The sequence below is a fragment of the Gekko japonicus genome, unplaced genomic scaffold (assembly GCF_001447785.1).
Source record: "Gekko japonicus isolate JY-2015 unplaced genomic scaffold, Gekko_japonicus_V1.1 scaffold2006, whole genome shotgun sequence".
In the NCBI taxonomy this organism is placed as follows: Eukaryota; Metazoa; Chordata; class Lepidosauria; order Squamata; family Gekkonidae; genus Gekko; species Gekko japonicus.
The window spans coordinates 275,280-287,389 of NW_015175423.1; the positions used below are offsets into that span (position 1 = coordinate 275,280).

At 44.6% G+C, this 12,110-nt stretch overlaps 1 protein-coding gene across 1 annotated transcript in view; it reads left to right on the forward strand.

The window, feature by feature from the left end:
* The window catches only part of ABCA13 (ATP binding cassette subfamily A member 13), a gene marked incomplete at its 3' end in the record, with an annotated part of 314,376 nt that overhangs the window by 248,861 nt on the left and 53,405 nt on the right, over positions 1-12,110 (forward strand). The window contains exon 41 of the mRNA XM_015425808.1: positions 3,066-3,150. Within this exon, the coding sequence (XP_015281294.1) occupies positions 3,066-3,150 (85 nt within the window). The remainder of the gene's footprint in view (positions 1-3,065; positions 3,151-12,110) is intronic.

The following is a 12,110-nucleotide window of genomic DNA, read 5'->3' on the forward strand; positions in this document are numbered from 1 at the left end:
CTTGAAAGGGCCTTCATCTTTTTCTTTTTAATTTAAGAAGGTATTCTTCTAAGCAAGAGTAATCATGGCTTGGATATACAATGAGAGGCAGAGAGAGAGAGAGAGAGAGAGAGAGAGAGAGCTATACAGCTGCTCCTGCCGTCTGAGACCATTTCTGTTTCAAACTAGTTCATTTTCAGATTGATAGAAAATGGGAGAAGTGGCCTGTGATGTGAATTCGTGGCTTTGCTTACCATCTACCTGAGTACTGAACACGGAATAATGACACTTAGCATTTCTGTAGGACTTCTAAACTGTTCCAAGCACTTGACATACATTATCTTGTGATCCTTAACAAGGATCCTAAACAAGGCCTTGAATCGTCTGTGTTGATTATCCTGAAGACAATGCCCTCTAAAGGAGATCTTTCTTACCTTTCTTATCAGCGGTCAAGGCGGTGGCCTCCCCCGTGTGTTGATGAGGTACTTTGCAGATGAAGATGACTTATGTATGCATTCAAGACATGGGCTGTAAGTAGGAACCATGCTGTTTTTAAATACATTTTTACAGAAGTGCTGCATAGGGTTTTTTTTTTAGTGTTGTTTTTAAAAAGAGGATACTAAATTACCAATTTAGCAAGGGAGATTGCAAAGGGGCGGGAAGATAAACAGTAATTACAACTCGCATTTCATGCTTCACAACATTTTATGTTAGTATGCTAATTATTAGCCATTAATCAAATAGCTATTAGCAATTAGGTGGCTGTTTAGGCATATTCTGTATTGCCTGTCAAGGTTTGCTTCATGCTTTACTGGGAAAATATAAATGTAAAAGATAATGTAAAAGATGAAAAGTATGTTACATATGGGTGCATTTGTGTGTGCGTGTATACACCCGCACGCTTCCAAAATTGACAGGGTTGCAATGCAAATAATAATTCCTGCTTTGTTTTCTGTTTGTCTGATTTAGTATTGTAATAAAATAATCCTATATTGGTGGGTAAATCCTAATTAAGCTAATATGTGTTTGAAACAGAGCAGCCATCATAAGCACTTCGGAAACAGAGTTGTTTGCAATTCCAAATTACTTGAAGTTCTGAAAGGCGTTTCCCCTGGTCTTTAGCCAGGACAGCTTCAAACCATTACAAATTCCCAAGTGACAAATCTGCTGATAAACAAGTCTGTAGGGGCACACTAAACATGGTTTTACACCCTCCAAAGCACCCCTGTGTCAGTTTCTCCCCACCTGTAATCTGTAGTAAAGCTTTCTCGGGGTCCTGATCTTAACACACTGCATATTTTTGCACCTCTGCTTGACTTCACATCCCCGTGGGGCTGTGAAATGCCCATTGTGTTCTTGTCAGAACACAACATTATATGTCTTCACATGGGCAGGGGAGAAGTTTACCCAGAGCTTTCAGCTTGTGTTTCTCACAAAGTATAGTTCTGCCTACCTGGAGAAGGTTAAGTTCTTCTGTTCTTTCTGACAAGCCAATGTTCCAAGTACAGGGAGAGGGTTTTTTTTTTTTAAAAAAATGATAATAAGGGGGGTGCTTTAAACATAATACAGACTGAAAAAAGTAAGGCTATGTAAAATGAGGGGAGATACTTTTCATTAATTTTTCATCCCACAGGAAAAGCACCCTCTGTCAAGAAACTGGTTTTCCACATGCAGTTTCTTGTTCAAGTCTTCAACTTTAGGTCAGGCTTTTGGCCTAGTAAAACAGCCTGGTAAATAGACCTTGCAAAAGAAAGATTTTTCCTCTGAAACAGAGCAAGCTCTTAGAAGCTTCAGAGATATAGGTCGAATCTGCATTTTTTGCCGTCTTTCTCTATGCTTGTTTGAATGTTCTTTGGAGAAGATTCATTTAAAGCAGTGCGGAGGCGCAATTACAATGGAGCCGGCACGAGAGGGCGATAAACATATGCAGACATGCAAAAATATGCTTGCACAGTTGAAGTGTGAAAACGAAAGCAAATGTAGACAGTTTTTTTGAAGAAGGAGTCAGAAGACTGGGACACCGATTCGACCATAGAGGAGAGAGATGGGGGATAACCCAGCTGCTGGTCATTCCATTAGGCTTGGAAGTTCCGAGGACAGACGATAGGAGAAAGGGGCATGAGTAGGAGAGAGGTGTTTGTTCATTTTAACCCAGCATACCTGCAGGGTGCCTGCTTCATTGTCAAGCCCTTTTGATTGTTAGATCATCGCCTTAGTGATAGGTCTGGTGTAGGGTTGCCAGATCCCCTCGTCCCACGGGGGTGTCCCGATTTGGGGGGGCTCCTTCCTGCCACCAGCCAGTTGGGCAGCGGGGGAAAGCCCCACCCCCAAGAACGACCACCCGGCAATCCACTACTACTACAAGATTTAAGGGGCCCTCCATCTTGCAGAGGGGGGAAGAGGGGTGGCCACGTGCGCCTGCACCCCCACCTCCTTTCAACAGTGTTTAAAGAGACGCTGTTTGCAAGAGGCGTTGGCCATATGTGCAAAAGTTGTTGGCGGCTCAGGGCTTGCAGGACAGGCACCAGCAGCACCTGCACTTTTAAAGCAGGGGCCACCCGTGCCTGCCCTGCAAGCGCTGATCTCATGGCTTGCAGGGCAGGCGCAAGCGGTACCCGCTCTTATGAAGCGGGGGCCACTCATGCCTGCCCTGCATGGAGGGAAGGCTTGCAGGGCAGGCACGAGCGGTCCCTGCTTTCCCCCAACTAATTAAAGGGAAGGTTCCCTTTAAATGGTTGGAGGAAAGTGGGTGTGTGTATGTGTGTGTGCACATGGCTGTGTCCCTGACGTGATGATGGCACTGTGTGATATCATCGCTTTGGGGGAGCCCCTCCCAGCACGGCCCCCCAAATCCCCCCGCTGGGGGGGGGAATACGACCTGGCAACCCTGCTCTGGTGGTTAGGTTAAATCATTCGCCATACACCTGATTGGCTAATTAGAATTAGAAATGGCCATAAAGTAAAGGTTTTCATTCTAGTTCTGTGCATTCAGCCATGCAGGTTGGGCTACCAGCCAGGAGAGCTGTGTAAAGCCATCGGGCCGTAAGCCATTTTGTGTTGGGCTGTATGTCATGTTGTGCTCTCAGCACACTGCAGGCCTTTGCTCTTCGCCACCATGTGCTCGCAAAGAATATATGTCGCCATATACTCGCAAGGAATGCGGGGGTGGTGGTGAGTACACAAGGACAGAGGGGCCCATCAAAAATCGGGTTGTATGGTAAATTACAAATTAGAAACACCACTCGAAGTCAGAATATAAGAAAAACACGTAATAAGCATACAATTATAAACCGTGTTCAATATAAAAGGCGTGCCATCAAAATTCCACCTTATGGGGTTTTCAAGGCAAGAGATGAGCAAAGGTGGTTTGCTATCGCCAGTCTTTGCATAGCAACCCCCGTCTTTCTTGATAGTCTCCCATCCAAATACCAACCCTGCTTAGCTCCCGAGCTAATTAATGTTCAATATACCAATATAGGTAAAGGTAAAGGTTCCCTTGCTCGAAAGCCAGTCGAGTCCGACTCTAGGGTTGCGGTGCTCATCTCCGTTTCCAAGCTGAAGAGTCAGCGCTGTCCGAAGATGTTTCCGTGGTCATGTGGTCAGCATGACTAAACACCAAGGTGCACGGAATGCTGTTACCTTCCCACCGAAGTGGTACCTATTTATCTACTTGCAATTTCTTGCTTTCGAACTGCTAGGTTGGCAGGAGCTGGAACTAGAGACGGGAGCTCACTCCATCATGCGGCAACTCGGGTCTCGAACTGCTGAACTACTGACCTTCCACAGCCTGCAGTTCAGCGTCTTAACCACTTGAGCCACCGCAGCTCAATATATACCAATAACAGATGTATAAATACACAGGAATAAAGTAGAATACAATTGACAGTATAGGAGTTCAAGTCAAGTCAAGCCAGCCTTTATTGGCATATATCAGAAGAACAAAGTCATTATAAAAGTATACAAGTAGGACACTGTATTACAAATTCATTGAATAAAACAATAGGTTACAACTGTACTTTTTCTTGGCGTAGGAGGAGGACAGATTGAAGGAACTTAGCCACTTTCTCAGTTACTTCAGCAAAGGAATCATTCAAAAGTTTGTAAACTTTATGGGAATCTGAAAAAACCCATTGTGTTTGTCAATATAGAGTTCAGATATTTAGAGCCTATATTTACATAAAAGGGACATTGCAACAGGAATAAGGCAGGACACAGTTGACAGTATAGGAGTTAAAATGCTTAAACATTTGCCAGTCAGACTCTGTTTCAAGCTGATCTTCATCAGAAAATTTCTGTATTGTCCTGTGCGTTCAGACCATTTGTAACGTTGAAGACCTCCACCAGTTCAAAACAAGGAGCTCACAAGGGCTACACAGAGGACATGGATTTCTAAAGGAGTAGTTCCCAGGCTGGGAGTGTCCTTTCTATATTCAATGCAAAGGTCCCTTCCCTCTCAGGGATGTGCTCAGAGGGAAACAGCATAGCTCTGCGCATTTGCAGTCATGAGATGGTGAATAGTACTGGCTGGCTGGCACCCAGCGATGTCACCAAGAAACATGCACACCCTAAATCCCCAGAGCAGTTTTTGTTTAAAGGGTTAAGATAAGTTGAGAACTGAACTTTACGCAATGAAAGCGCAGGCAATTGGCTGGAAGTACTGGATTCTCAGAGGCTGCAGTGGCTCAAGTGGTTAAGACGCTGAACTGCAGACTGTGGAAGGTCGGTAGTTCAGCAGTTCGAGACCCGGGTGCCTCACGACGGAGTGAGCTCCCGTCTCTGGCCCCAGCTCCTGCCAACCTAGCAGTTTGAAAGCAAGAAATTGCAAGTAGATAAATAGAGACCACTTCGGTGGGAAGGTAACAGTGTTCCGTGCGCCTTGGTGTTTAGTCATGCCGGCCACATGACCACGGAAACGTCTTCGGACAGCGCTGGCTTTTCGGCTCTGAAACGGAGATGAGCACCGCAACCCTAGAGTCGGATTCGACTGGCTTTCGAGCAAGGGAACCTTTACCTTTTTACTGGATTCTCAGAGGCTGAGGTGGCTCAGTGGTTAAGACGCTGAACTGCAGGCCGGAAGGTCGGTAGTTCAGCAGTTCAAGACCCGAGTGCCTCATGACTGAGTGAGCTCCCGTCTCTAGTTCCAGCTCCTGCCAACCTAGCAGTTCAAAAACAAGAAATTGCAAGTAGATAAATAGGTATCATTTCGGTGGGAAGGTAACAGTGTTCCGTGCACCTTGGCGTTTAGTCATGCCGGCCACGTGACCACGAAAACGACTTTGGACAGCGCTGGCTCTTCAGCTTGGAAACGGAGATGAGCACCGCACCCTAGAGTCGGATTCGACTGGCTTTCGAGCAAGGGAAGCCTTTACCGTTACCTTTTTACTGGATTCTCAGTGTGTAGGTTGGTAGTTGGAATTGCAAAGTCTGGAAGAAGCTGAGCTGACTCCACATTCAAGGAACCTGCCAAGCCTTCTCTTTATATATTAGGGTGGTCTTCATACAGCGTTGGTGTTATTGCCAGGGGTGATTGTTAAGTGATTTGTCATGTGATATTTGCTATATTACAAGGAATGATCAGTGCTGGCAAACAAGATCTGCTCCGCAACACGAACCCTTGCCTTGGTGCGAGTGTGCAGTGGGCCGAGAGGTATGGTCAGTTTCTCTCCTTGGGGAAAAATATACTGGTTGGTGGAGCATTGCTTCATCCGGGCTCCCATTCTTTTGTTTTTACTTGTTGAAGCTGTCTGAATGAGACTGTCGGTCCTGGGAAAGGGTATCTTCTCCCATCGGACTCTGGAGGCAGGACTGATCAAACCAGACGTTGGGCATCCTCTAGTTGGGGAGTCTCCCTTACCAGTTTGCATCCTGCATTTGGTAGGGGGAAGGAAGATGTTTTGCTCTCAGCATCTCACCCTAGATGTTTCCACTTGGCTTTTGCAAGCTTTTAAAAGTGTTCCTGAACAATTTCCTCCTTCCTCCCTTGGACTGACTAGCTAGCAGGGAAAGAAAGAGGGAAATGTATCATACCCCATTGAGAGGCCTGTAGCCAGGGTTTTGTGACTTGTGGGGCAAATTTTTTTCCGGGGGGGGGGGCTGAAGCTCTCAGTGCAGAAAGAAAAGCCATTTAACCAATAGAAAGCTGTTACCAGGATAGATCTCTAAAATGCAAGCTGTCAACCACTTTAGATGACAGCTGCTGCAAGTTAATCACTTCTGCCAGCTTAAGCAACAGTTCTGATAACAATCTGGAAGGTGTGTGTGTGTGATGATTTCTATAGTCAAGAAAGCTAACAGGCAGAAAAACTCTCTTGAAGGAGACCAAGTTGACACAGATTTAGAAGGGATCCTAGAGGTCACCTACTCCAACCTCCTTGCTCAATGCAGGAATCAGTCAGCTACAGCACCCCACTCTGCTTAAAGGAGTGCACGCCTTAAAAATGTTTTTAAATGGTTGAAAACAGCATTTACAGGAGAAATTCTTGTGGGGCTGCCCCTTTAAGAAAGGGGGCAAAACCTCCAAAAACCCCTCCATAGCTACAGGCCTGCCCATCAAAGAGGAGCACTACATTCTGCTAGAAAACCAGTTGTCCACATATCCAGCAGCAGAGAGTGATTGCTTTCTCAGAGTGCTGTGAGAATGATAAAGCTTAGTCCCCAGGCTTGGGAAACATAATTTTTCGCTGCTGAATATTGTTTTTATGGCTTTTAATATTGGTAATTTTATGGTGGTTATTTTTACAATTTACATTGTGAGCTGCCTCAAGCAGGGATGCAAGAGATGACATATATATATTTCTTAATAAATCAGTCTAGTTGATTTAATCCTGCCTCCAGATCTCCAGAGACATGAAATACTGCTGATAAATTCAGTGTTCCCATCTAGCCAAGTATCCTCTACACTAACTATTAGGAAGTGATCTTGCAAGCCCCTTTCCCTTTATTCCAGGAGCTCAGACAATTCTGCTGCCAGCCCAGGTCTCAGGTGGGACACTCTGAGCATTCAAAATATAAAGAACCTTCTTTTCATATCCTTTTATCCAAATATCTCCCCCCTTCTGACTTCCCACAGTGCTCAAATCTCTATTACATTCTTAATGATGTATAATTTTACTTATTACTATATCCTAATAAAAATTGTTTCTTTAAAATATATATATATATAAAGAACCTTAATGACAAAATAGAAAGCACACACACGTGGTTAGGAAAAGCATCTGACAGAACAAGGATATAAAGAAAGGGTGATAACGTTCAGTCTTCTAACCCTAAACTCTAGACATACCCTGAACGAAGTTGTTGTTGTTAGAACAGGGTGTTTACTCTTGGCATTGCAGCATTAAAGAATCACCCATTAATTCTCTCCCCAATGTCCCTCGCCATGTGGTCAAGATGGCATTCGGATACAAAAAAGCCTGTCCTAGTCCTCCATGGCTTAAGACAAGATGACAAAAGACTCTCCTTCTTTCTCATATCCAGGGAATTTATGATTTCCCTTTGCCCAGTCCTTTCTGTGTTAGTGTTTCCTTTTCCTGTTCCCCCCCCCCCAAGTAAGAAATACAGTCTAGGTGTTGGCTTCCCCAAGTCTCTGTCCTCATAAAACAAAGCGTCTTAATCCTTCGTGGTTTAAAACAAAATAACAGAAGACTCTCCTTCTCTCTCATGTCCAGGGACCTTGGGTCAGTCACAGTTCTCTCAGAGCTTTTCTCTCTAGGGCAGTTCTTGAAAGAGCTCTCTCAGCCCTATGTAACCTCCCTCACAGGGTATCTGTTGCGGGGAGGGGAAGGGAAAGGAGATATTAAGCCGCTCTGAGACTCCTTCGGGTAGTGAAGGGTGGGATATAAATCCAATCTCTTCTTCTTCTAATTCCAGAAGTGCTTGGAATTAGGGGACAAATGACTCATTCTCTTATTTTGCCTCTTGCTGGCTGCCAGTCTGCAACAAGGCTTCTGGAACATGTGTCGAGGGCATACCCAGTTATTCTAACACGTGAAATCTAGGATGGAGGACATTTCGGTGAATCTCTACATGAAATCCTTTTGATGGGAAATTCCAGGGAAATAACCTGGGGTATTCTGTGTGCAGAATACGGTGCCACTGAGCTGTGACCCCTCCCACCGAGAGCACAGAATTTCCAATCAATTTCCAGAGATTTGGGCTGTGGATAAAGCAATATTCTACCTACAAGCTGATCTATGATATGCTGTGCCCCCTTCCTCCCCGCCCTCAGACTTGAACATTAGCCTCCCGGTGTGTTTGTTCAATGACAGAATAACAGTAAATTAATAGAAATGCTACTCTTCCCCCCCCCCTCCATCTGTTGCCTACCAGACTTCTGAAAAAGAATCCGCAGGAACTCGGTCTTGTTTGGGAGAATAATTTTGTACTTGAAATTGTGTCCTCACCCCCTACAGAAACTAGAGCTAAGCATTCATGAATATTCTTCCCCTGTAACCCATGCCTCTGTCTTCCCACTTCCGCGCCGGCAAAAGTGATAGATTCCACCCCTTCCAATCCTATAATAAGTCAAAATATTTGTTTGGGGAACCAACAAATTGATAGACAAAATTAGTCACCCAACCACGTCGAGTTCTTTCTCTTATAGGAATGTGTGGCGAGATAATGTTCAAGCACGTTTGGGGAGAGTGGTTAAAATAAATTGTTATTCTTACCTTTTTTGGAAGCAGCATTTGTCTCCGAGAGTTGTGTGCAACAAATCTGAGGTTGGAGTAACCTTTAAGAAACAAGGGAGGTTTAGAATTAATAATTTCCTCTTTCTGAGTCTGCCTCAACAGCTCTGTAGGGGTTGGTGAATGAAGCGTAATATTCAAAGCTTTACATCTCTCTCTTTTTTTAAAAAAATCTGTTTTGCATAAAGGGCATGCTCCTTTGCCAATTCCCTGGAATATGTCCGGAAGAGCAAATTAATGTAATTGATTGCTTCTAGGCAAGGCCACGGTGTTTGAAATTTGGCTTAAGAACATAAGAGAAGCCAATGTTGGATCAGGCCAATGGTCCATCCAGTCCAACACAGTGTCACACAGTGGCCAAAAATACCAGGTGCCATCAGGAGGTCCAGCAGTGGGGCCAGGACTTTCAGTTCAAAGACTGGCCAAGCCATTGGGTCAGACTGAAAACCCCATGCAAATTGCAAGCAGATGCAGCTACAACCATTTCCTTGGAACTGCCTTGCTGGATAAGACCGTCTCCTCTGCCCTTCTGTCTCCAATAGCAATAGCCAGATACCCTACTCCTAACCATTCAGAAGCTCTTTAAAATATATATATATATAAAGAACCTTAATGACAAAATAGAAAGCACACACACGTGGTTAGGAAAAGCATCTGACAGAACAAGGATATAAAGAAATTGTTTCTTTAAAATATATATATATATAAAGAACCTTAATGACAAAATAGAAAGCACACACACGTGGTTAGGAAAAGCATCTGACAGAACAAGGATATAAAGAAAGGGTGATAACGTTCAGTCTTCTAACCCTAAACTCTAGACATACCCTGAACGAAGTTGTTGTTGTTAGAACAGGGTGTTTACTCTTGGCATTGCAGCATTAAAGAATCACCCATTAATTCTCTCCCCAATGTCCCTCGCCATGTGGTCAAGATGGCATTCGGATACAAAAAAAGCCTGTCCTAGTCCTCCATGGCTTAAGACAAGATGACAAAAGACTCTCCTTCTTTCTCATATCCAGGGAATTTATGATTTCCCTTTGCCCAGTCCTTTCTGTGTTAGTGTTTCCTTTTCCTGTTCCCCCCCCCCCAAGTAAGAAATACAGTCTAGGTGTTGGCTTCCCCAAGTCTCTGTCCTCATAAAACAAAGCGTCTTAATCCTTCGTGGTTTAAAACAAAATAACAGAAGACTCTCCTTCTCTCTCATGTCCAGGGACCTTGGGTCAGTCACAGTTCTCTCAGAGCTTTTCTCTCTAGGGCAGTTCTTGAAAGAGCTCTCTCAGCCCTATGTAACCTCCCTCACAGGGTATCTGTTGCGGGGAGGGGAAGGGAAAGGAGATATTAAGCCGCTCTGAGACTCCTTCGGGTAGTGAAGGGTGGGATATAAATCCAATCTCTTCTTCTTCTAATTCCAGAAGTGCTTGGAATTAGGGGACAAATGACTCATTCTCTTATTTTGCCTCTTGCTGGCTGCCAGTCTGCAACAAGGCTTCTGGAACATGTGTCGAGGGCATACCCAGTTATTCTAACACGTGAAATCTAGGATGGAGGACATTTCGGTGAATCTCTACATGAAATCCTTTTGATGGGAAATTCCAGGGAAATAACCTGGGGTATTCTGTGTGCAGAATACGGTGCCACTGAGCTGTGACCCCTCCCACCGAGAGCACAGAATTTCCAATCAATTTCCAGAGATTTGGGCTGTGGATAAAGCAATATTCTACCTACAAGCTGATCTATGATATGAGTGCTGTGCCCCCTGCCTCCCCGCCCTCAGACTTGAACATTAGCCTCCCGGTGTGTTTGTTCAATGACAGAATAACAGTAAATTAATAGAAATGCTACTCTTCCCCCCCCCTCCATCTGTTGCCTACCAGACTTCTGAAAAAGAATCCGCAGGAACTCGGTCTTGTTTGGGAGAATAATTTTGTACTTGAAATTGTGTCCTCACCCCCTACAGAAACTAGAGCTAAGCATTCATGAATATTCTTCCCCTGTAACCCATGCCTCTGTCTTCCCACTTCCGCGCCGGCAAAAGTGATAGATTCCACCCCTTCCAATCCTATAATAAGTCAAAAAAATTGTTTGGGGAACCGACAAATTGATAGACAAAATTAGTCACCCAACCACGTCGAGTTCTTTCTCTTATAGGAATGTGTGGCGAGATAATGTTCAAGCACGTTTGGGGAGAGTGGTTAAAATAAATTGTTATTCTTACCTTTTTTGGAAGCAGCATTTGTCTCCGAGAGTTGTGTGCAACAAATCTGAGGTTGGAGTAACCTTTAAGAAACAAGGGAGGTTTAGAATTAATAATTTCCTCTTTCTGAGTCTGCCTCAACAGCTCTGTAGGGGTTGGTGAATGAAGCGTAATATTCAAAGCTTTACATCTCTCTCTTTTTTTAAAAAAATCTGTTTTGCATAAAGGGCATGCTCCTTTGCCAATTCCCTGGAATATGTCCGGAAGAGCAAATTAATGTAATTGATTGCTTCTAGGCAAGGCCACGGTGTTTGAAATTTGGCTTAAGAACATAAGAGAAGCCAATGTTGGATCAGGCCAATGGTCCATCCAGTCCAACGCTCTGTCACACAGTGGCCAAAAATACCAGGTGCCATCAGGAGGTCCAGCAGTGGGGCCAGGACTTTCAGTTCAAAGACTGGCCAAGCCATTGGGTCAGACTGAAAACCCCATGCAAATTGCAAGCAGATGCAGCTACAACCATTTCCTTGGAACTGCCTTGCTGGATAAGACCGTCTCCTCTGCCCTTCTGTCTCCAATAGCAATAGCCAGATACCCTACTCCTAACCATTCAGAAGCAGGACACAAAGAATGTGGCCATTCCGGTTTTTTTCTTTAAAATGTTATTGAGAAAAATACTCAAAAATAACATCAACCAGGGACAAAACACCAACCAGTAACAGAACACCAACAAAACATCAACAGAGTTGAAATACTTATACTACAAGGCAGACTCCAATACTGTGTCGTAGCCCAGCTGGTCTTGCAGGCTCCAAGTCCAAGTCCAGGTCACACAGGCAGGAGCAGGTCAAAGGAATGTTCACAGCGTAGTCCAAACAGTCCAAGGTCAGTTGTTACAGTCAGAGGGAGTCCAAAAGCAGAGTCAAGCCGGTCCAAGAGTCAGAAGAGTAGAGCAGAGTCAGGAGTTGTGGTCGCAGGATTCACTGTGAGGTGACGTGTTGCTTCCACATGACGTGTTGCTTCCACAAGTTGGCAACAGCTCACACCCAGCTTTACGTAGCTTTTCCCTAATTAGTCTTATCTGCAGCTGGCAAGTTAGCAGGGCTCCTGTAATGACTCATCTTGTAGCCGTGGACAGGCCATTAATCTTCTACTCGGTCTGCATTCTTGCAGTTGCCTTCTGATCTTAACCCTTCTTTTTTCTATGAGCGGGGGGGGGGATCTGGGGGAGTCGTGGGTGCCTCCGG